We start from the raw sequence: 23,066 nt of genomic DNA, 5'->3' as shown, positions 1-23,066 counted from the left end.
TAAATCTCAGAAACTACTTCGAGTAGAGTATTCAAATTTTCAGGGAGTAATAACATACACATCCTTCTACTGCACTAAAAGAACATAATGTTATGTGTAATCAAAACTATTTAGAATAATGTACAAAAAAAGTAAACAAAATTTTAACTGTATAATGAAGAAATTGTATTTCTTAAAGCAGTGGCTGAAATGCAATGATTGTAGTTCAGCAGACTCAGAACATACATTTTAATGTCCTGTAAAAGTTTCATGTTAATGACTACAGTGGTTCATGAAATACAGGGAAGCCAAGTCATTAAATTTAACATCATTGGGATAGGGCGTTCCAAACTTCCCTTAATAAAAGCAAATCTTCCAGTGCAGACTCTATACCAATTAGGTTCCTTTCAGAGTATGCTGATGCAATAGTCCCATACTTAATAGTCGCATACAACCGCTCTCTCGACAAAACATCAGTGCCCGAAGACAGGAAAGTTTCACAGGTCACATCAATATTAAAGAAAGGCAATTACTGTTGATATGCAGCAGGATTTTGGAACATATATTGTGTATGAACATTACAAATTAACCTCATAAAGAACAATCTGTTGACACAAAGTCAACACAGATTTAGAAAACATAGTGAAATACAACTAGCTCTTAACTCACTTGAAGTTATGAAAGCTATTGATAAAGGATTTCAAATTGATTCCAAATTTCTAGATTTCCAGAAGGCTTTTGACACTGTACTTAACAAATGGCTTGTAATTAAATTGTGTGCTTATGGAATATTGTCTCAGTTATGCGACTGGATTCATGATTTCCTGTCATCGAGTAAAACATAACTGATTTCTGGCGTTGCCCCAGGTAGTGTTATAAGCCCTTTGCTGTTTCTTATCTATAAAAACAATTTAGGAGACAACCTTAGCAGCTGTCTTAGGTTGTTTGCAGATGACACTGTCATTCATCATCTAATTAAGACATCAGAAGACCAAAACAAATTGCAAAACAATTTAGAAAAGATATCTGTATGGTGCAAAAATTTGCAATTGACCCTAAGTAATGAAAAGTGTGCAGTCATCCACATGAGTGCTAAAAAGTATCTTTTAAACTGTAGTTACATGAGAAATCAGTCAAATGTAAAAGGTGTAAATTCAACTAAATACCTAGGAATTACAATTATGAACAACTTAAACAAGCTGAAAAAAATCACTTAGAACATGCAACAGGTCTAGTAAAGAGACTGCCGACACTACACTTGTCCATCCACTTTTGGAATACTGTTGTGGGGTGTGAGATCCTCACCAGACAAGATTGATGGAGTACATCAAGAAAGTTCAAAGTAGAGCAGTATTTTTTGTATTACCAAGAAGTAGGGGAGTGTGTGTCACAGACATGATATAGCATTTGGGGTGGGCATCAGTAAAACAGAAAACATTTCCCATTGTGGCAAGAGGTTCTCATGAAATTTCAATCACCAACTTTCTCCTCTGAATGCGAAAATATTTTGTTGACACTGACCTACACAGGGAGAAATCATTTGTTTTTTCCATGTGCTGTTGGAGAAAGGAATAATAGGGAAGTATTGTGAAGGTAGTTCAATGAACTCTCTGCCAGGCACTGAAGTGTGATTTTCAGAGTATCCATGTAGATCTAGACATAGACATAGATTACAATTTTTTTCAACCTCTTCATCATCTGCGGAGCATTGGCATATGAACTTAAGACTACAATGATGAATGTTGGCTTTATGTCTACCTTGGCTAAGATAATGCATTCATGACACTGTTCAAAGTAGCTTACTCGCATTCCTATTGTCTTATTCATCCTACTCCTGAACTATCTCTACCTGATTTTATATTTACAACCCTGTATTCACCTAAACAAAAGTCCTGTCCCTCCTGCCACCAAACTTCGCTAATTTCCACTATACCTAACTTAAACCTATTCAACTCCATTTTTAAATTTTAAAATGTGGACTACATCCTCCTGAGTAGCCCCTACCCAGAGATCTGAATAGGGGACTATTTCACCTCTGAAATATTTTACCCTGGAGGATGCCATTATCATTTAACTGTACAGTACAGCTACACATCTTGGCTGTAGTTTTCCCTTGCTCTCCATCATTCATAGTACACGCACAGCAAGGCTATGTTGGCTTATGTTACAAGACCAGATCTGCCAATAATCCAGACTGTTCTCCCCTGCAACTACTGAAAAGGCTATTGCCCCTCTACAGGAACAGTACTTTTCTCTAGTCTCTCAACAGATACTCCTCCACTGTGATTACACCTACAGTATGGCTACATTGAGGCATGTTAGCCACTCCACCATGGCAAGGTCCATGGTTCACCATATTCCTCATTCTTCACAACCTCTTCAGCCCTACTAACTACAACTTCCTTGTAGATTACATGAGGCATGAGCTTATGAGATCTGCTATTTGTCCTTGATACATATTTATACCATGAGTTTTGCTGGTATTTATAAATTTAACGTTATAAGTAACTCTTCATTACCCTACTCATTTATGTTTCATCCAATTGTTTGCTTCGTATATTCACAACATAATAGGTAACTGAAAATGAGTACCCAACACTGAATCTGTGGTCGAAAAGCAAAACAGCATATTTATATTTACTATATAATTCTTAAAATTATTATTTACAAAAACTATCCAAACCTTTGATGAAACCCAACTAAATCCTGCTAAATTACTCAAAAAAGCTCATGTTGACAGAAGGCATATGAAAGAACTTCAATGTTACTGTAGGTGTCCCTCGGAGAATGGCCTTTTGTTTTATCTTTTAATGAATTATATAACTCCAAAGATACAAAAAGCAACACTGTGGAATCTTCTGCATACTGTTGATTTAGCTGTTATATCTAACACCACCCAGGAAAGTAAGAGAACCTTGATGACTGGAGAAAGGCACTTTAAACAAATGGCTTAAGCATCAGTAGAACAAAGACTATGTTCATAAGGTGCGACTTCAGCCTTGATGCCACACAAACCACAGATATTAAGTTTGAGAATGTTGATCTTCAAGGAGTTAAAAATTTTAAGTATCTGAGTGGATGGATCAACTGAAGCAGGCATCTCAATCCGGTTGGACAAGTAGCATATGCTTCCAGAGGTTCTGTGAGAAGCAAAAAGTTCATAAAAGCAAAATGCAATATTTATAAAACAGCTGCAATAAGATCAGTTCAACTATAAGGTTGTGGAATCAGGGCATCAAAAAAGCCTCATCAACAGAAGTTCCATACAAGAGGAATGTGCATGTTACAATGTTCTGGAGGAGTATTCTTGAAAGACACAGTGCACAATGAATTCATAAGAGTGCGTTCACAGTGGCACCGACAACGGCAGTCAGACACTAGTGCCAAAGGTCGCCTGATGACACTGGCCAATAGCTTGGTCACAGCGCACTGAACCTCCTCCGTCAGAATTTAGTGGGGTCAAGGAGGATAGGTAAGGTTAGCACATATTCTATGTATGAAGTAGGTTAGATTTTAACTTCCACGGGTGGAATGGATACAAAGACCTCTGTGTTCAGAGACAAGTGCTGCAATGAGGCATCTGCTATTAAAAAGATTCCAAATACATAAAAATGAGTTACACACACTTATGTCACAAAAGCCATGGGATACCTCCTACTATCATGTCGGACCACCTTTTACCCAGCATAGTGCAGCAACTCGATGCAGCATGGACTCAACAAGTTTTTTGAAGTCCCCTGCAGAAAAACTGAACTATGCTGCATTTATAGCAATCCATTATTGTGAAAGTGTTGGAGGACCAGGATTTTGTTCATCAACTGACCTCTTAATTATTTCTCACAAATGTTCGAAGGGATTCATGTGTGGCAATCCAGGTGGCCAAATCGTTTGCTCAAACTGTCCTCAATGTTCTTCACACTAATTGTGAACAATTTTGGCCCAGTGACATGGCACGTTGTCATCCACAAGAATTCCATCTTTGTTTGGTATTATAAAGTCCAGGCTGCAAATGGTCTCCAGTATAGCCAAATAGATCAGGGGATCCATTCTATTCCACATAAACGCAGACCACACCATTATGGAGCCACAACCAGCTTGCACAGTGCCTTGTTAACAACTTGGGTAAACGTCATGAGCCCAGGAGAGGCGTTGGAGGTCTTGTTAGTCATCTGCTGCCATAGCCCATTAACGCCAAATTTCATGGCACTGTCATAACAGATATGTCAATCATACATCCCACATTGATTCCTGTGGTTATTTCATGTGGTGTTGCTTGTCTGTTAGCACTGACAACTCTAAGCAAATGCCGCTGGTCTCAGTTGAAGGCTGTAGGCTGCTGCATTGTCCACCATGAGAGGCAATGTCCGAAATTTGGTATTCTCAACACACTATTGACATGGAGGATTTGGAATATTGTGTTCCCTAATGATTTCTGAAATAGAATGTCCCATTTGTGAAACAAATACTAACAAAGAGATAGAGGGGCTGGCCAGTACTTACCTCAGCTCAATACAGCCGATAGATACACAAAAAACAACTGAAAATTTACGTTCCCAGCTTTCGGAATGAATGTTCCTTCATCAGGGAGGAGGGAGGGGAAAGAAAGGGAAGAAGAGAAAGTGGATTTAGTTACTCACAACCCAGGTTATGAAACAACAGTGAAAGTAAAACAGGGAGGGTAGCAAGGATGGATGCATAGTTGTCAGAGGGAAGCCAAAGATATTCTACTGTAAGTACTGTGCCAGCTTCAGTACTGAGCTGAGGTATGTACTGGCCAGCCCCTCTATCTCTTTGTTAGTATTTGTTTCACATCTTTATATGAGATTTTCCATTAATTATTTAAATGTCCCATTTGTGTAGTTCCAACTATAAATCAGGTTCAGCGCCTGTTGATTCCCGTCATGCAGCCATGATCACATAGAAAACCTTTTCAAATGAATCATCTTATTAGAAATGACAGGTTCACCAATGCACTGCCCTTTTATATCTTGTGTACGTGATAATATCACCATCTGTATAAGTACATACTGCTGTTACAGGACTTTTGTCACCTCAGTGTATACCCGTCTTGAAAAGAACGTGGCGAGTACTGTACACTCTACAATCAGTTATTGGAATTACCAAACTAGTTTTACAAATATATGAGATGAAGAGAAATATACCACACCACAAAAGGTAAAAACCTTTAACTTTGTGACTCCACTTTCCTTCTCCCACCATCGTCACCTTTGAACCTAACATGCCATACTTGATTTTTTCATATTTAAACATGTGTATTATGAAAGTATGTAGTTTCAAAGATACACTACATTAAGGATCTCTCCAAAACACATTGTTCACAGTATGGTTTATTAAGATACAGTGGTTAGGGAATGCAGTTTCGATGTATAAAGATTTTGCCCATGGGCTTATGAGCACATAATGGTTAAGTTATGCGGTGAGAGTATATGTTTCTATTATATGATGCATGGATAAAACTTGTGAGTGACTGAGCAAATATTATTTAAAAAAAGGTAGTTTTGTGGTTTCACAGTAGCCTACTTTATTCTAAAAATGGTGAAATTAATGCAATACTGGCAGTATATTCAGATAATCAATTCTAGTAATGGAAACTTCAATGCTCTTTAAACACTTGCTCAGTGGCTTTGAGAAAGGAAGTAACAAGTTTTCTGGTGACAGTATTATTTCAGACTGAGTGTAGCTTTTAAGAAAGGAAAATAACTTTACTACAGTGTCTTTTAGTGTACTTGCACAAAGCAGAGCTGTAAAATTGAGTATATAATAACTTTAATATTTCTTAGCATTGGGAGACTCAAGAGTGAAGATACTAGCTTTTAAATTAGCATCCAACACATCACACAAAAACTCTGAACTTGTACTTTTGCGATTGTGGTATAGGCCTAGTACTGAAAGATGTAACTGCCAGATGTCAAATATGAAATGTCACTTCTGGTTTCACTTGAGCCAGAAACGCATCTTTACTGTAGGTACTGGATTTTTTAATAGAGCTTGAATCACATTTCTACAAGCACTCAAAATTAGCTTTCATTATGCATAAGTGTTTCATGTATATGTTTTCAGCTTTCCATACTTGAGTTGATTAGCAGTGGCCCTGAAAAGCAGGATTAAACCACTATGTTTTGTTGAATTTATCTGAGGTTGCACAGACATACATCTAACTTTCAAACACTAGCATATATATGAGTGACATACATAAAGTTTAGAATAAGGTACTCCAAACACTGAAAGCACATTTGAAAACCACTCCATGTAATAGAATCACCATCCTACTCACATAAAAATGCTAGAAAGCAGCAATAATAATTTATAGACTACTAACGTCTGCCCCCACAGCTCAAAGAAAATCCACTACAGTAACTTTAAACACAAGATATGCCATCCCCTTTGTACTTGAACAAATTATTTTTTGAGGTTGTAATGCACACTTAAAACTTCCGATAAAGATTTTGCCTACTCGTGGTTTCCAATAAAACTGCAGGATCAGTCCACAGATTCTGAACAATATACTAGTTATGATATTTTTATTCTCAGGATGGCACAAGCTCACTCTTTCTTGGATTAAACTTATCATTTTCTCACATTCCATACTTCGCGTTTTAGCATGTCGGTCGATTTGGCTGAAGAAAACAAACTGATCTGAATTTATCTGATTGTTGCCTCCTGTCTGTAGATTTGGATTACGATATTGGCTACAGTACGACTGTGCTCATAATGATGTACTGATCTGGAAGGATTGGCCATTGGCAGAATCCACCGATTTCTGTGCCACTGTGACTGCAGCCTAAGAGGTAGTTTTACAGTTGTTCCCATAAACAAAATACTCATAATCCAGGTGGAGATGGTAAAGTTACATAACTCAAAGGTCTGTGACTAAACTGTGGAAAAAAACCCTTTCCTTGGCTACAAGGAGGAGAGTGAGAGAAACACCTCAAACCAGCTGGCTGACAAATGGCCAAAGTGATATGAAGAATCTTATTGAAATGGCGATGCTGTGATAGAACTGGACATGATCTTGCTGAAGGATTCATCCTGATATTCTTTTGAGGTGATTAAGAAGAATCACAGGAAATGTAAATCACCCTGTTATTCATTCAAGGTGATATGCAGGAACCATAGAAAATGTAAATCAGGATATCTTGATAGAGATTTCAATACTAGTCTTCTCAAATGTTTCAGCTGTCTGTACATAACACAGAATGAATGAGTGAACTACTTATGCAAAAATGAGCATGAAGTTTGAAGTTTAAAGTTAATAAACAAATGAGTCTAAGAAACTTAAGAATAAAGGCAGGAGTTTAACTTCTTACGAATGGCTAGGTTAACAGCAATACCCTACAAAATTTGCAATTTATAGTAAATGCAAATATAGATGTGAATTCTGCCTCAAAATGCAAAACATGAAATTACCTAAAAACATTGCTTCACAGCAAACTGAATCCAGATGAACTATTTTCTCAAAGTCAATTTGCAACAGCTTTATTTTCTGCATACAAATACTGAAAATTTACTGTTTTGTTACTAGTATTGCAAATCATCTAGTGAAGGCAAATTTTTGAAAGTAATATGTGTAAGAAAGCGTCCGCAAAATAAAAAAAGAGCACAACCATGAAGATATGACAATGCACTTGATGCTCTGGTGTCATGCCAGTTGTGAGTGGTTGAATGATATGCATAAGACACATGCCATGTAATACAACCTTGGACTCAACCATGGGACCTTGCGTCTTAAAAACAAAGAAACACACACATTTGTCTGTGATCTGAGCTTCAAAGCTGGTATAATGTGGACACTTCATTCAACATGGCCATTTTAGGTGGTGGATGTTTTGAACTGTCAAACACCAGTAAAGGTCCAGCCTGAACTGCCTTATTTTTGACACTGCCTTATTTTTGACATTGTCAACAAAAGCAAGCAATTGTGCAGTAGCCGTTACTGGATGCTTTGCATTGTGCTTGGTTGCTTTTTCTTTTCTTATTTGGATATGAGTGGAGAAACTAATCCCGGCCACTACCAACACAGAGTTCAGTTTCAAACCACAAAACACCAGAAGGGATCACTGATCCCTGCGACCACGTGTCAAATTCTGCTTGCACAGAAATGCAGAACACAGAAACAGGCTGGCTGCCCAGCCAATGGGTTGCTTCCCCACACTGCTCCTCCATCTGTGGAGGTCTACATTCTAATTTGTTTATGGTCATGGTCGAATGCCATTTTACAGTGTCTGCACTCTGCACTATAGGGTAACAGAAAACAAGACCTCTTAACATATTTGAGTCTTCCCCTTATGTGTGAATATAGTTATTTTCAGTTCTACTTCTACATTAAGTACCTTTCTGGTTCTATCTGTAGCACTGTCAAGTGTGAGTCAAAAGGCTATGAATGCCCATTAAAGGTCAAATCAATATTCTGCAGATTTTGCAATTACTGGATTAGTTTTCGGAAAACACACAATTTTGAGATATCAGAGACATGAAAATTGAGCAGCTTCTCAACAGTAACAATAATTTGTTGAAAGCTGTGTAGAACCAAAAGGAGAAAACAAGCAAACATAATTTCAGAAAAATACTGTTAAAGTTTTCGCAAAAGTAAACGTTACAGCCAAAAATCTCCCAAATCACTACTTCTTTTTTACAGTCAATTTCAAAGCACTAGGGCTTTGATTTCAGGAACATAGCACAAAAACCTTTTAAATTTGTACATATAATCATTAAAAAAATATTAGATGTGAATTTCTCCAACAACAGACGTAAATTTTGACACAAAATAGATACTACATTTTCAGGTCCCAAGTTATTTGACAAGAAAACATCAGAATGCAGATTTTTCATGAGTCTAGACAGTCATGAAGATGTCCCTTACTGGTTTTTTAAATTCATTTCTAAGGTTTGGAGTTGAGTTTTACAGTCTACTAAAAAGCCTTTAGCAAGTCCCCACAGACAAAACACGAGTACCACAGCTGATGTCTACCAGTAAACCTTTTTGCACTGATGCACTGTTTTGATTTTATTTTGTTTCATTTATTTCTATTGTAGAAGGATAACCCCCAAGGATGTCGAACAGATCATTATATACATTAACAAAAGTGAAACAGCTCTTAGCAACTTAAATCTCTGCATTGCATTAACAATGAAGTATCATTAATTACTTAACCTTCGAATGGGTGCACCTATAAAGTGCACCAAACACATAATAAATCATTTTACACCATTCCACTGTTGTTTCATAATAGTGAGCCCATACTTATTCCTTCGTTACTGGCTCAGGTAACACAATGATAGACTGTGTTGTCATATATCCAAGTGAGCAGGAAAAATATATCACAAGCAGCAAACTAATATCAGAAAAAATTTATGATCCATGCATGAAAATGACCCACATTACAAGCTAGCAGCACAATCCCACAATTAGGCAGTGGTCTATGAGATAATGAGTAACTGTGTAAGTGGCCAGTGATATAATGAAAGTTTATTTCATTACTGATTAATTACACCATGTTTTAATGCATATTTTGTATGTTTATTTTATCAGTGTTCAATTAAACTAAGATTAAACTACAATTTTCCTCTTAGATGTTTACCCTGGTAACAAAGATGGCTATTCTTTACTGGTGTACAAAGTACACTGCATGCACACTTCTTAGCATAAAACTTGTAATGTGTGCTTATTCCACCACAATGAACACTACAGTAGCTAAGGACCCTCACCATACCTAAACTAATATGGAGACCAACGCAAAATGTTCCACACACGTCCTGAAGCACACACTACAGGCAGATGCAGCAGAATGGCAGTACTTGCTAGAGCATCACATGGTAAACTGTTTCTTGCTGCTTCACACTGGCCTGCTAACTAGCTTCTTATGTGAACACCCCTGTAGTAGGCACTGAAAATATTACAGTTGTTGAACCATTGTTTACAGTCACTGGAAGAAAATTTATGTAGGTAAAAATCAAGAGCCAGCCACTACTGTGCCTTGTAGGGGCCCGGATGTAATTTTCCCCTATTCTGAGGTTAGTTCATTCCAGTGACACAACTATTGCTGAATACTCTGAGCAGCCAGAATATTATGACCACCAACCTACTATCGATATAAACTCTTCCTGGCGATAGCAGTCTCCTGGTGAGGAACGACTGCTAATCATCCACACACATGGTGAATGTAGTATCAGTGAGTGTGCTGTCCGTATGTAGAATGGGAAAAATGTGCACTCTATCTGAGTTTGACTGAGGGCAGATTGTGATGGCACGGAGGCTCAGCATGAGCATTTCAGAAACTACACAACATGTCGGGTGTTCGAGAAATGCTGTGGTGACTGTCTTCAACACATGGCAAAACCAAGGTGAAACCACATCCAGACGTCGTGGGACTGGGTGGGCGGCCCCTCATTACAGATGTTGGGCACTGTAGGCTGGACAGACTGGTAAAATGGGACAGGCAGCAAACTGTGGCAGAAATATCGTCAGATTTTAGGTGTGAACACACAGTGCACCGTACACTCCTAAAAATGGGCATCCACAGCTGACGAACCATGCATGTGCCAATGTTAACACTATGACTACATCTGAAATGAGCATGTGACTGTCAGCACTGGATGTTGGCGCAATGGTGGAGTGCCGGAGTGTTGCAGGTTCTGGTGAATCCCAAGACTTCCTTCATCATGCCAATGCGTTTGCGCAACTGTGGCCTCTTCCAGGGGAATGGCTCCTTGACAACCATGCTGTGGTATGGAGACAAGCTGACAGCAGCTCCATTATGCTCTGAGGAATATTCACATGGGCATTCAAGGGCCCAGTGGAGCTCATGCGAGGCACCTTTCTGGCAAAGGCGTATCATACACTGGTTGCAAACCACGTACACTGCTTCATGAAGATCAGTGGCGTTTTTCAACAAGACAATGCGCCATGTCACATGACCAGGAGTGTGATGAAGCGATTTGAGGTACACAGTGGCAAGTTCCAATTGATGTGCTGGCCCTCCAACTTGCCAGATCTGAACCCAATCGAACACATCTGGGATATGATTGAACATGATGTCAGAGTTCAATGCCCCCCCCCCCCCCTCCCGAATTTACGAGAATTAGGCAAATTGTGTATGCAGATGTGGTACAACTCCCTCCAGCTACCAACAAGGCCTCATTGCTTCTATGTCACAACAGGTCACCACTGTTATCGATGCTAAAGGTGGAGATACTGCCTAGCAGGTAGGTGGTCATAATCTTCCGGCTGATCAGTGTAAATCATATATGTTTAACTCTGAGGGGCAAGCCTAAGCACATCACTGGATACTGTGCCCAAAATATGCTCATACCAAAATGTTCAGGTAGCTTTCTAAATTTAATTACGTTTACGCTGCTATGGAGTACATGGACTGATCCTAAAGCTCATGGACAGATATGACAAATGATTAGTTGCCTGAGACTGCAGTGGTGTGTGTGTGTGTGTGTGTGTGTGTGTGTGTGTGTGTGTGTTTAATCAAGACCTCAAAGCCAGAAAAGTTTTAATTGTGAGTCTTTATGTTGTGTTTCTCTGTGACTCAGCATCTCCGCTATATGGCGAGTAGCAACTTTCCTTCTCATAACATTGTTACATTCCATCCTGGATTTTCCATTGTTTGATTTCAATAAAATATATACCTGGAATTCTTTAAAGCAAAATGGCAAACTTCCTAGAATACCCTCGTATCTACAGCCTGATGTAAATCAGAAACATCATGTCTTCAAGTTTTCATTCAAAATCTAGCAGGACAAATCTGAATAATTTTATTCCTACAAGAAATAATACTGAAAGAAATACCCACCTTTGTTGCTAAATATATGGACATTGGTAGCAGGTTCATGAGGCGGTCATCAAAAATAACTTGGCCACCAAAATGCAGTACGATGTAGCAAGCAAGTAAAAGACCAAGTTTGACTAGGTAGTTCTGATCTGACTGCAAGATTATGCCAATCAGGTAGAAAACAAGAAATGGTGTTGAGACCATACACCAGAAACGAAGCCGCTAGAGAAATGCAAACACATACACATGTAGTAACATATTCACTTAGATTATATATATCAGACAGTATGCAAACACTGTTTGACATTAAGGGTAATTATTGTATGAAGCAAGTATCATACAATAGTTACCATTAATATCAAACAGCTACACTGGAAGTTATGCACAGATAATCTACAAGCCTATAATTTATTTTTATAAGCATTTTTTATTTATGCTTCATGGCACAACTTTTATAAAAGGAGGAGCATGTTGATGGGATACATCCTGAGCCATCAAGGAATATTGCAGAGGCAGACCAAGGCTTGAATACAGGAAGTAGTTTGAAATGGATGTAGGATGCAGTAGTAACTTAAGACAAAAAGTTTTGTACACTATACACTAACAAATAGAGCTGCAACTTCAAAATAACTCATACCTTGTCTCGGGTGAATCTATAGCAAGGATTTCTCCTGTTTGTCACCGATACTTCTTGAATTTTTTCTCTAACTTTCTTCCCTACCCAAGGTGCATTTTGAAACATTGCTAACATTGAGTATGGAGAATCTCCCTGAAAGAGTAACAATAATAATAATAATAATAAACAGATCATGCCCAGAGCAAATTTTAAACCTAAAATTAATCACAAGGATAAGGAAGATGCGAGGCAAGCCTACAGTGTATGTCTTTGTCGACTTCAAGAAGGCATATGACTCAATCCAAAGACCCACACTATTTAGGATTCTTGAGGAAAAAGGATTGGATCGGAAAATACAGAAAATCATTCAACAGACGTTAACAAATACAAAATCCAAAGTGAAATTTATGGGAAAACTTTCAAGACCATTTGAAATAAAAACTGGGGTTAGACAGGGTGATGGGTTGTCGCCTTTGTTGTTCAATGTAGTTCTGGATAGAGTCATGGAAGAATGGGAGAAGAAACTTGAAGAAGAAAAGTGCTGGAAACCAATTTCATTAGGAACCAAGAAACATAACCTAAGAATTCCCTACTTAGCCTTTGCAGACGATCTCGCAATAATGGCAGATTCTAATGAGATGGCTATAAAACAAGTAGAAATTCTAAAAGAATGTGCAGAAAAAGTCGGCCTACAGATATCATTTGAAAAGACAGTGTTTACAACAACAAATTTAGAAATTTCCAAATTACAAACAAAATACGGAGAAATCAACAGAGTACCATACTTCAAATATCTTGGAGAAATTATCTCGGAAAAATTTGCACAACAAGAAAGAATACAAAAAGCTCGTAAAGGTTTAGGATTAGTGCAAAACCTCTATAATAAAAAATGTTTATCTTTAAATGCAAAAATTAGGCATTACAATACAGTCATTAAACCATCAATGTTATATGCCAGCGAAACCTTGGCACTAAACAGGAAAACTGATCTAGAAAATCTAAAGAAAGAAGAAAGAAAAATAATTAGAAAAATTTTGGGACCAAGATGGACCGAGAATGGATATAGATTACAGAAAACATCAAAAATTGAAGAATATTCTAACATAGAGATAGACATGAGGAAAAGACGCCTTAAATTCTATGGCCACATAATGAGACTTCCTGAACACAGATTAACAAAAAGAATTGTAAAATACGTAGATTCTCTTGTTAATGGAGGAGAATGGATCCAAAAAGTTAAAAAAGATTTGGAATTAGCAAAAATTACTAAAGAAGAAATAGCTGCAAGGAACAATTTTAGAATAAAAGTTGAAAAGTAGGAGGTTAAACCAGAGACAAAAGCACCGAGAACCGGAACAAAATGGAGCGAAGAAAGAAGAACTAAATTTTCGCAAACAATGAAAAACTGGTGGGCAAATAAAAAGAACCAGAAGAACGGAAAGTGAACCAGCTTTACTTAGCGTCTTCCACATGGGAGCTTTACGACTAATAATAATAATAATAATAATAATAATTTGCCAATTTCTTAGACACTGTATTATTATATGGACAGGATAGTTACATTTTTCACAATGTACTCAAAACAAAATCAGATAACACTGCCCCGTCAAAATACAATGATCGTAATAAGCTAATCTACTACACAGTTGTTTCATACTATTCATTTCCTGCAATTAAAGAGATCACATATCACATACCTGCATGTTAGTAATATCCAGACTGGCACCATGCAAAATAAGTGTACTAATTGCAGTATGATTTTGGGCCAGAATAGCCCAATGGAGTGCAGTATTACCATGTAGCTTGTCCTGAATTGATGTACATGCTCCAAAGGTCAACAGCAGGCGAGTTGGATCTAAGCTTCAACATACAAACATGAAAATTTATTACTTTTGGTTAACTGTCAATTAAATGTCAGAAGCACACACATTAACAATAATCTCAGAAAATCTAAACCAAACTGTCTTACTCAGGATTTTCAGTCACATACCCATCCTTTTTTCATGGTCTTATACTATTTTAACAGAACCCTTCAGTACCTACCTAATACTGAGCTACATCAAAATAAACATTGAAATGTAAAAATATAAAATCCCACTCTCTGTGAATTCACAACAACAACAACAACAACACACACACACACACACACACACACACACACACACACTCTCTCTCTCTCTCTCTCTCTCTCTCTCTCTCTCTCTCTCTCTCTTTCTGATAGAATAGAAAGTTCAGCACATGTAAAATAATTGTTCACTGCATTGGATGAAGATGACATGGGCAGTTGCTGAAATACTCGCGAGAAAAATGAAACTATCAACCAGTTGGAAACTTTAAAGTATATCTTCTATTTCGATCTCATTTATTTTAAATAGATTCACTAAATTTTGTAAGCTGTCTCCATGACTATACTCCAATAACCACCATATTCTCAATTTTTTTATCTATCTTTATGTGTTTCAGAACCTTTTCTCTGGCTTTGGTTGCAATCTTTCTTGGCAAATCTGCTTGTATTTCACAGAAAAATCTTTTTTATACATTGGTTAATGTGAAATAGAGGAATTATTCCTACTTCTTAGCAGTAGCACAGTAAATAGTGTTTTTTTCTGAATTTGTAATCAATAATGTCTTTATTCTTTCCTTAAGTGTGAAGCACTTAGGGAAGGAAACTAATGCTGAATGATTGGGACAGTTTTCTTCATGTCACCACAAAAATCAGAAAACTTCATTCATTAACTGAGCATTATTCTTACCTTCAGAAGGAAAGTTTAAGTCTTGACAATAAGACACATACAAAAGTACAAAAAAGTATCCCAAGCTTTAGGAAGTTATTTCCTTATCTGGGGTAAGTTAGAACCACTGTTTGTCAGTCTATCCACATTGTCTGGCGATCTACTTTCACTGTTCAGCACATACTCTTACTGTTTGAAAATCCACTTCTACTTCCACTGTGTGGCACTGTCGAACAATTTTTTCTCGTTTAAGTACTGGTTTTCTCCATTTATTGACATTTTCCCTACTCCTTATAGTTGCATTTCATTCTTGGGGATTGTTAAAGGGCATTTAGTGACTATTATTTTACACTCTATTGTCATCCTAGCAGCTAGTCTGCCCATATACAGAAACTCATCAGCTTGTGTTACTTTTCTGTTTATAGCAACTCTCCTTTTTTCATCACCTCATCATGCTCCCTAATGCTAGACCTCGATAGCTCCACTCAATCCGCGACCAACAGTATCATGAAATTTTCCTTCAGCTATGTTTAAACTCTGGTATTACTCCTACAAGCTTCAGCTTAGAAGTTCATCTCAGCTTGCAATCTGTCTTTCCACCAATCTCCTCTTCCATTCCAAACTAATCAATCCTCAGACATTAACTCACTCTTTCCTTGACCTATAAATTACCTTTGGGAACTACTACCTCCAACAGCTGCTGTCTCTGTTCAAAATGCACCACCTTTCAGCCCCTGGGCCTGTCAGCGCATTCAGAGTAATTCTCCTCAAAATCAGCTGCTCCACTTTTGCTGCCCTGGTATGCGCATCATGTGTCTTGCTCTTGATCTGGTGTATGAGTGACCTGCCCGTCCTTTCTAGCTTTCTCAAACATGTCCCTCTTCCCTCCCTGAGGAAGGAACTAACAGACCTGAAAGCTACGATAGCTTTTTTTCTTAGAATTTCATCTCCTGATGGCAAGTACTGGCCAGTCAATATACCTCCTTGTAATTTTTATAATTTTCAAAAGTGAAACTCCAAGAAAGGGCTTAAAATAATGTCTGTGCTCACTATGCTGCATAGCCAAGCAAATGGTGCAAGACTTACATGCTAGGAACATAAAGTCACTCAGTTATGATTACCACACAGCATATCCAACAAGTTGCTGGTGGAAAACTGTATGGGTTCACAAACCGGGGCCACATTTTATTGTTCTAACTATATATCAAATAATCAACTGCAATGCAATGTCAATCTACGACATGCAAACAGGTGTAGAGACTGTGCTCCACAAAGAGATACAAAGGATATTATGTTAAGCAATGGAATGAGCAAAGAATCACTCAAGTATTAGATGCATTCAGTGGTATACGCACACACAATGAACAAGATGAGCATGGTGGCTCAACTTACAAACTTCCCATAACCCTCCACCCCCCCCCCTCCCTCCCTCCCTCCCAATATCATTTTAAGAACGTAATGTGTCACTTTCTTAATTGTATAATTATAAATTTTACTAATCTTGCTCTGAAACGTAGCAATTAATAATGAGAAAACAGTAAGTAATTATGATCAGATCATCTTTATCATCAGTCAAACTCACCAATTTCCAAAATTGTATTTTATTCTTTATAAAGTACTAGAGGGTTACTCATCCTTCGCACATGTTGAAAAGTATATTGTACAGTTTTTGCTAGTACCTCAGAAAAACTAGTTTGGAAGATTGAGGAATTTCCTTATTTATTTATTTTGCTTATAGGAAATATGACAGAAACAGCAAAGACATCAAAAAGTGATAAGCATTAATGGCAAGCCAACACAGTGCATTAGATCTGCCCGTGATATTTAAATATTAGCAGAGTCAGTAATGGACACAGATTATACATTAACTATTTTTACTTCTGCAGTGACCACCCATAAGCTAAGGATAAACACAAAACAAAATTGATCATAATAAATTAGAAAGACATGTGAGAACCAAAACTAAGACAGGAAATGCAATCTAAAGGAAGTAAACGAGACCTGCTAGTTGGGTAGTATGGTAACTTGCGGTAATAAAAGTCCGAAGAGTAAAAAAGAATAATCGCTGTGATCATGCAGATACTGGTAAATAAAAGGACAGTTATTTGTAATGTTTTAAACTACTGTTGTGAATCATAAACTCTGAGAAAATGGGAAAGAAAAAAAATTAGAGGTATATATGGAGAAGAGTTAGAAACAAACACTTGATTTGAAAGAAATTCCAACAGGCAAATACTAAAAGAGATTAACCAAACTGTGCTTGTTACAGGAAGACTGGTGAAATGGATACCTGGTTCGGCACAATAAATAAATAAATAAATATGATGAGAAAATTCTGGGGAGAAAATCTGAATGCACACTGTAAGGGTACAGATGTCAATACTGTACTTTAATTATCGGATCTCCCCTTACTTATCTCTGTCAGACCAGAGCAGCACGGATGGTATGGGAATGTCCCACAATCCAAGTTAAGTGTGGTTTTGGCACCTGCTGATTTAGTGCTTGGGAATGAACTTATTGATGATGGGTGAGTGGGTCATGTAGAATCGGGTTCCAAAGCGTAATATTTATGGGTTAACATTAGTTTTGTATTTGCTGAGAAAAACTAGAATCTCTTTAGCGCAACAATACTGAATCTGAAAGCAACAATAGCTAATTCTTGCAGAACTCTGACACCTTGGGTGTGGTTCCATACTTACCTTTATTTATATTTAATAGAGAAGTTGTTGTGGTTCGCACAACTTTACATATCATAGGAGCATTTTCTCTGGAGTTAAAGCATAATAAATTCAGTGTCCATTATAAATTGCTTCCCATTGAATGGACTTTTTTATCATTTTCTTTTATGTGTAATAAGAAGCAGTATGGGTAGGAGTCCACATGTCACTTAGGAATGTAATTAGAAAGTTTAATACTGTGAAGTGTGTCCTTGGAAGTAATTCTGTCCACTGAATGCTGTCCAATATTCTGAGTCCAATGTCAAAGAAATATGACAGCAAATCATTCAGAATCTACTCTGAATAACAAATACCAAATATGCAGCTTACACCAATACCATAAAGTGTTCATCAGGAAATAAAGTACAGTAATCACTTTTGAAATGTGGAATTACAAAAGAATGCTGAAGCTTAGACAGGCAGACTAGATAACTAGTAAAGAGATACTGAACAGAACTGGGGATAAAGAAATTAATGGCACAACTTGACGGAATAAACGGATTGGTTATTATTACACATGCTGAGATGTCAAGGAACAGCTAATTTGGTAATGGAAGGTGAACAGTTAATTTGGTAATGGAGGGAAGTACAGTGAGTAAAAATTGTAGAGGGAGACCATGGGCTGAACACAGTAAGCCAGTTGGATGCCATTCACAACTAGATGAAGAGGCCTGCACAGGGTGGATTAGCACTGAGAGATGCACCAGACCACAACAGCAACACTGACATGTCATCCAGTGATGTCTTACAGTCACCTAGTTTTGTACTAGAGTAGTTGTAAAGGATATATATAATTACTTCCTTCACATTTATGTCAAAATTAATGATAAATGACAACCATTTCCCACACTGTGATGCGCAGAGCTTATTTTTCACATAATTCTTTATCTGTCAATGTAAAACTGTCTCTTACATTTAAATGAGGTTTGTGTTCACTAGTTGATAAACATGTCCTTAATACGTGGAGAATGGGGTTCGTATGCCATACTGGTGCAAGGGTACTGGATTTTCTACTATGCTCACACCTGACACAGGAGAAAATGTACCTGTTGCATGAGACAGACATAGCATTTCAGTACAACTGCTTTGTCTTGCAATGTGGAAGCAGTTCCTTCACTTGTTGCTAAAGGGCTGTATTTATCGGGTATTTCATTCTGTTGTGCTTTAGTGGGCTACAAAGAGGCAGCCATTTTTAGTTTACTGGTGGGCGTGTACTAAAACTCATATAAAAACCAGATTGCAGCTAGAAGAGTCAAAGAACATTAAAGGGAATGGAATGTGACACAGTCGTAACCTATGCTCAAGAGTTATTCGAACCTGAACATTGAGTAATCTGTGAAGGAAACCAAGGAGAAATGTGTAAAGGGATAAAAATTCAGGGAGAATAAATTAAAAGTTGATTGGAGACAACATGGTGTTGGGAGTAATCCCTAAGGAAAGCTAGCCCACATGTACTAGCAACAATGATGCCGCAATAAATGCGCCAAGGAATTCTAATTCTCTTTTGCAGTGGTGGGGCCTGAGGATGGCAGTAATGTGCCTCCAAAACTAGTTATGCAGGACAATAAAGATATTCTCAAGATACAGTTGTGGTTGTATCTTTTCCCATAAAACTGTTCTCTGATGACGCTGTAATTCTCTTACAGGCAGAAAAAGACATCAACAATAATAAAACATGGACACATCTGCATAGATAACCTGCTAGCCACCATAAGGCGCATGGCGGAGGATACCCTGTACTACTACTACTACTACTACTACTGGTCATTTCCTTTCCTATTGCACTCACAAACAGAGTGAGGGAAAAACGACTGTCTATATGCCACCATATGAGCCCTAATTTCTCATACCTTATCTTTGTGGTCCCTATGCGCACTGCATGTTGGCGGCAGTAGAATCATTTAGCAGTTAGCTTCAAATGCCACTTCTCTCATTTTTCGCAATAGTGTTCTTCAAAACGAATGCCACCTCTCCTCTAGGCATTCCCTTTTGAATTCCAAAAGCATCTCCGTACCACTTACGTGTTGCTCGAAACTACCGGTAACAAATCTAGCAGACCACAATACTTGAGCAGTACTCAAGAATAGGTCGCACCAGTGTCCTAATGCAGTTTCCTTTACAGATGAACCACTCTTTATGAGAATTCTCCAAATAAACTGAGGTCAACCATCTGCCTTCCATAACACAGTTCTCACATGCTTGTTCCATTTCATGTCGCTTAATAATGTTAAGCAGGACACCAGTAACTCTGTTTCCGAACATGACCGTTTGTTTTTCCAGCTCATCCACATTAACTTGCATTTGTCCACATTTAGAGCTACTTGTCGTTCATCACACCAACTAGAAATTTTGTCTAAGTCATCTTGCACCTTCCTACAGTCACTCATCATCAGCATCTTGCCGTACATCACAGCACCATTAGAAAACAACTGCAGGCTGCTGCATTTATGTACATAGAGAACAACAGTGGTTCTATCACACTTCCATGGGACACTCCTCATGATACCCTTGTCTCTGATGAACACTCACTGCCACAGACAACATACTGAGGTTCTATTAGTAAAGAAGTCTTCAAGCCACTCACACATCTGTGAACTTATTCCATATGCTAGTACCTTTGTTAACATCCTGCAATGGGGCACAATGTCAAATGCTTTCCAGAAATCTAGAAATATGAAATCAGCCTGTCAGCCTTCATCCATAGTTCACTCATAATTGCATCCACCTGGAACTAAGTGATGTCAATTCACTGTCTATGTGAGATCCTAACAACTGCATATCTAGCAGAAACACTCCCCTAGCGTGAATGAGATTTTCACTCTGCAGCGGAGTGTGCGCCGATATGAAACTTCCTGGCAGATTGAAACTGTGTGCCGGACCGAGACTCGAACTCGGGACCTTTGCCTTTCGCGGGCAAGTGCTCTACCAACTGAGCTTGGGTAGCTCAGTTGATAGAGCACTTGCCCGCAAAAGGGACCTAGTTCAAGTCTCGGTCCGGCACACAGTTTTAATCTGCCAGGAAGTTTCACTCCCCTAACCTTCTTGACTGGTTTACCAACTTTCGTAATCATAGTTGCTATGACATCATGATCGCTAATCCCCGTTTCTGTACTAACATTGTCAATAAGGTATGGCCTGTTTGTAGCTACAAGGTATATGTTATTTCCACTGTGTGTGGGCTGCTGAGCTATCAGCTCAAGACAGTTTACAGAAAACAGGTCCAAAAGTATTTCACACATCCTTCTGTCTGTACCTTGCCCACCCTCCCCCAATGAATCCATAGTCATCGCAGTTTATAATCGGTGGGTTAAAGTCGCCTCAAACCAGTATTGCATGATCTGGATATTCACATGCTACTGACCACAGACGTTCTTTGAATGACTCTAGAGCTGTCACAGCGAACAATTAACTTAGTTTCACCTAGACCTGTTATACACAAACAGAGAACTTTCACACTCAACTTTGACCTCAATGGAGAGAATATTTTTGTCAACTGCAATGAACGCTCCCCTTCCTATGACCTCTAATTTGTCTTTCCAATATAATTTCCATGACTCACTAACTCCTACAGAGCGTTCCCCCTCAGGTTTCAGCCAGCTCTCAGTCCCAAGCATAATTTGAGTGCGATAACTTTCCTGGACAGCAGTAAATTTGGGAACTTTATTACAAACACTTAAGATAGTTTACTGCTAAAATTTTGATGGCTGAAATTTCTTTCTTCAGAATGCTGTCCAACTTCCCCTGTTGTGTATTCACTGGCAAGTGTTCATCAGAGCACCTTGAACTACTGTCTAGCCTAAAAAAAAAAAGAACCTCATGTGGACTCCATAAATACTCTGCTACCAGAGTAGCCATTTCTTTCATGTAGTGCACATCTGACCTATCAAGAGGTGTCCTGCAAATCCCCACAAGATAATGTAGGTCTAGAAATCTGCATTTGGTACAGACCCTCTACTTGGCTCTAAATCAAAGGACCCTGATCAACTATGGCAACAATGCTGAAAATTGTGTGCTCTGCGTGGTACCAGCAGTCTTCACCAACTCCACCAGCTGCTGGTAAGAACTTAGGATGGCCTTAGAACCCATGCAACAGGCATCGTTGGTGCCTACGTGAACCACAACTTGCATATGGTTGCACTCTGCATGCTTGATAGCTGCAGGCAAGGTCGCCTCCACATCCCGGATGAGACTGCCCAGCAGACATACTGAGTGCACATTGGCTTTTTTTTCCAGCCCTGAAAGCTATCTGCCTAAGGGGCTCCATATTGCGCCTAGTGTTAAGGGTAGTGGAATACTGTCAAGTTAAATCAGACAAGCTGAAAGAATTAGAGTTTTAAATGATACACTGAGAGTACTAGATGGATTTTGTTATTTGAGCAGCAAAATTACTGATGATGACCAAAGTAGAGATCATATAAAATGCAGACTGGCAACACAATGAAAAGTGTTTCTGAAAAAGAGAGAGAGACGAATTTAGCTTGCCAGATGAAAGTTGAGATACAATTTAAAGATCGATTATTGAAGTAAAGTTAATTGTGACATCTGACAACAGGTTCCTTGATATTAATCTAAACGAATATCAGGTAAAATCCATTTTTACACTAAGACATGTTTATAACAACAGCACAACATTGCTGACTGCTTGCTGATTCCATAGATACCATGCAATCCTGAAACTGTAATCTAGGCTTCCTGTAAGAAAGCCACATTTTGAATGTTGAAATCAATTAAATTCATCACCCCTATTTTGCTACACGAAATGAGAATCTATGACCATTTAAACCATTATATAATAACAGGTTACAAAGGGGAGCTATTAATTTAGCTAAATCCAAAACTGTGTCACATATAAAAATGTAGGAAGCTATGGAGCAATATTAAAATTCAATTAAAAGACTGCTTTCAAAAGCAATGTTCATTCCTGATGCTGGGGGTCAAAAGACCTTGTTTTACACACACAACTCTAGCCGAAACACATCAGCTGATTTATCATTACTAAAATATTAAATTTTCCATAACTTTGGACATACTACAGACTTGTGATATCACAAATATTCCTTTAAGGTGAAACACTTTACATATTATTTTGGTAAGATGGAAGAACTGGTTGAGGAAAGAATGGTGGACCTAACAAGGGGCTAAGAGTAGTTTCAATTTCAACACCCAGAAAAGCACATTTGCAATCTGGGCTCCAGCACTTTCACATAAAAAGGCACACATCAGG

General features: G+C 38.1%; 1 protein-coding gene across 1 annotated transcript in view; it reads right to left on the bottom strand.

Annotated features, from left to right (window-relative positions):
- Positions 1–23,066, bottom strand: part of LOC126356191 (palmitoyltransferase Hip14) — a 129,978-nt gene that overhangs the window by 97,004 nt on the left and 9,908 nt on the right. Inside the window, exons 5-7 of the mRNA XM_050006973.1 lie at positions 14,091–14,253; positions 12,415–12,546; positions 11,799–11,999 (exon numbers count right to left, since the gene is read on the bottom strand). Of these exons, the coding sequence (XP_049862930.1) occupies positions 11,799–11,999; positions 12,415–12,546; positions 14,091–14,253 (496 nt within the window). The remainder of the gene's footprint in view (positions 1–11,798; positions 12,000–12,414; positions 12,547–14,090; positions 14,254–23,066) is intronic.

Source organism: Schistocerca gregaria, chromosome 3, assembly GCF_023897955.1.
Source record: "Schistocerca gregaria isolate iqSchGreg1 chromosome 3, iqSchGreg1.2, whole genome shotgun sequence".
NCBI classification, from domain to species: Eukaryota; Metazoa; Arthropoda; class Insecta; order Orthoptera; family Acrididae; genus Schistocerca; species Schistocerca gregaria.
This window is presented reverse-complemented; position numbering and strand designations above follow the sequence as displayed.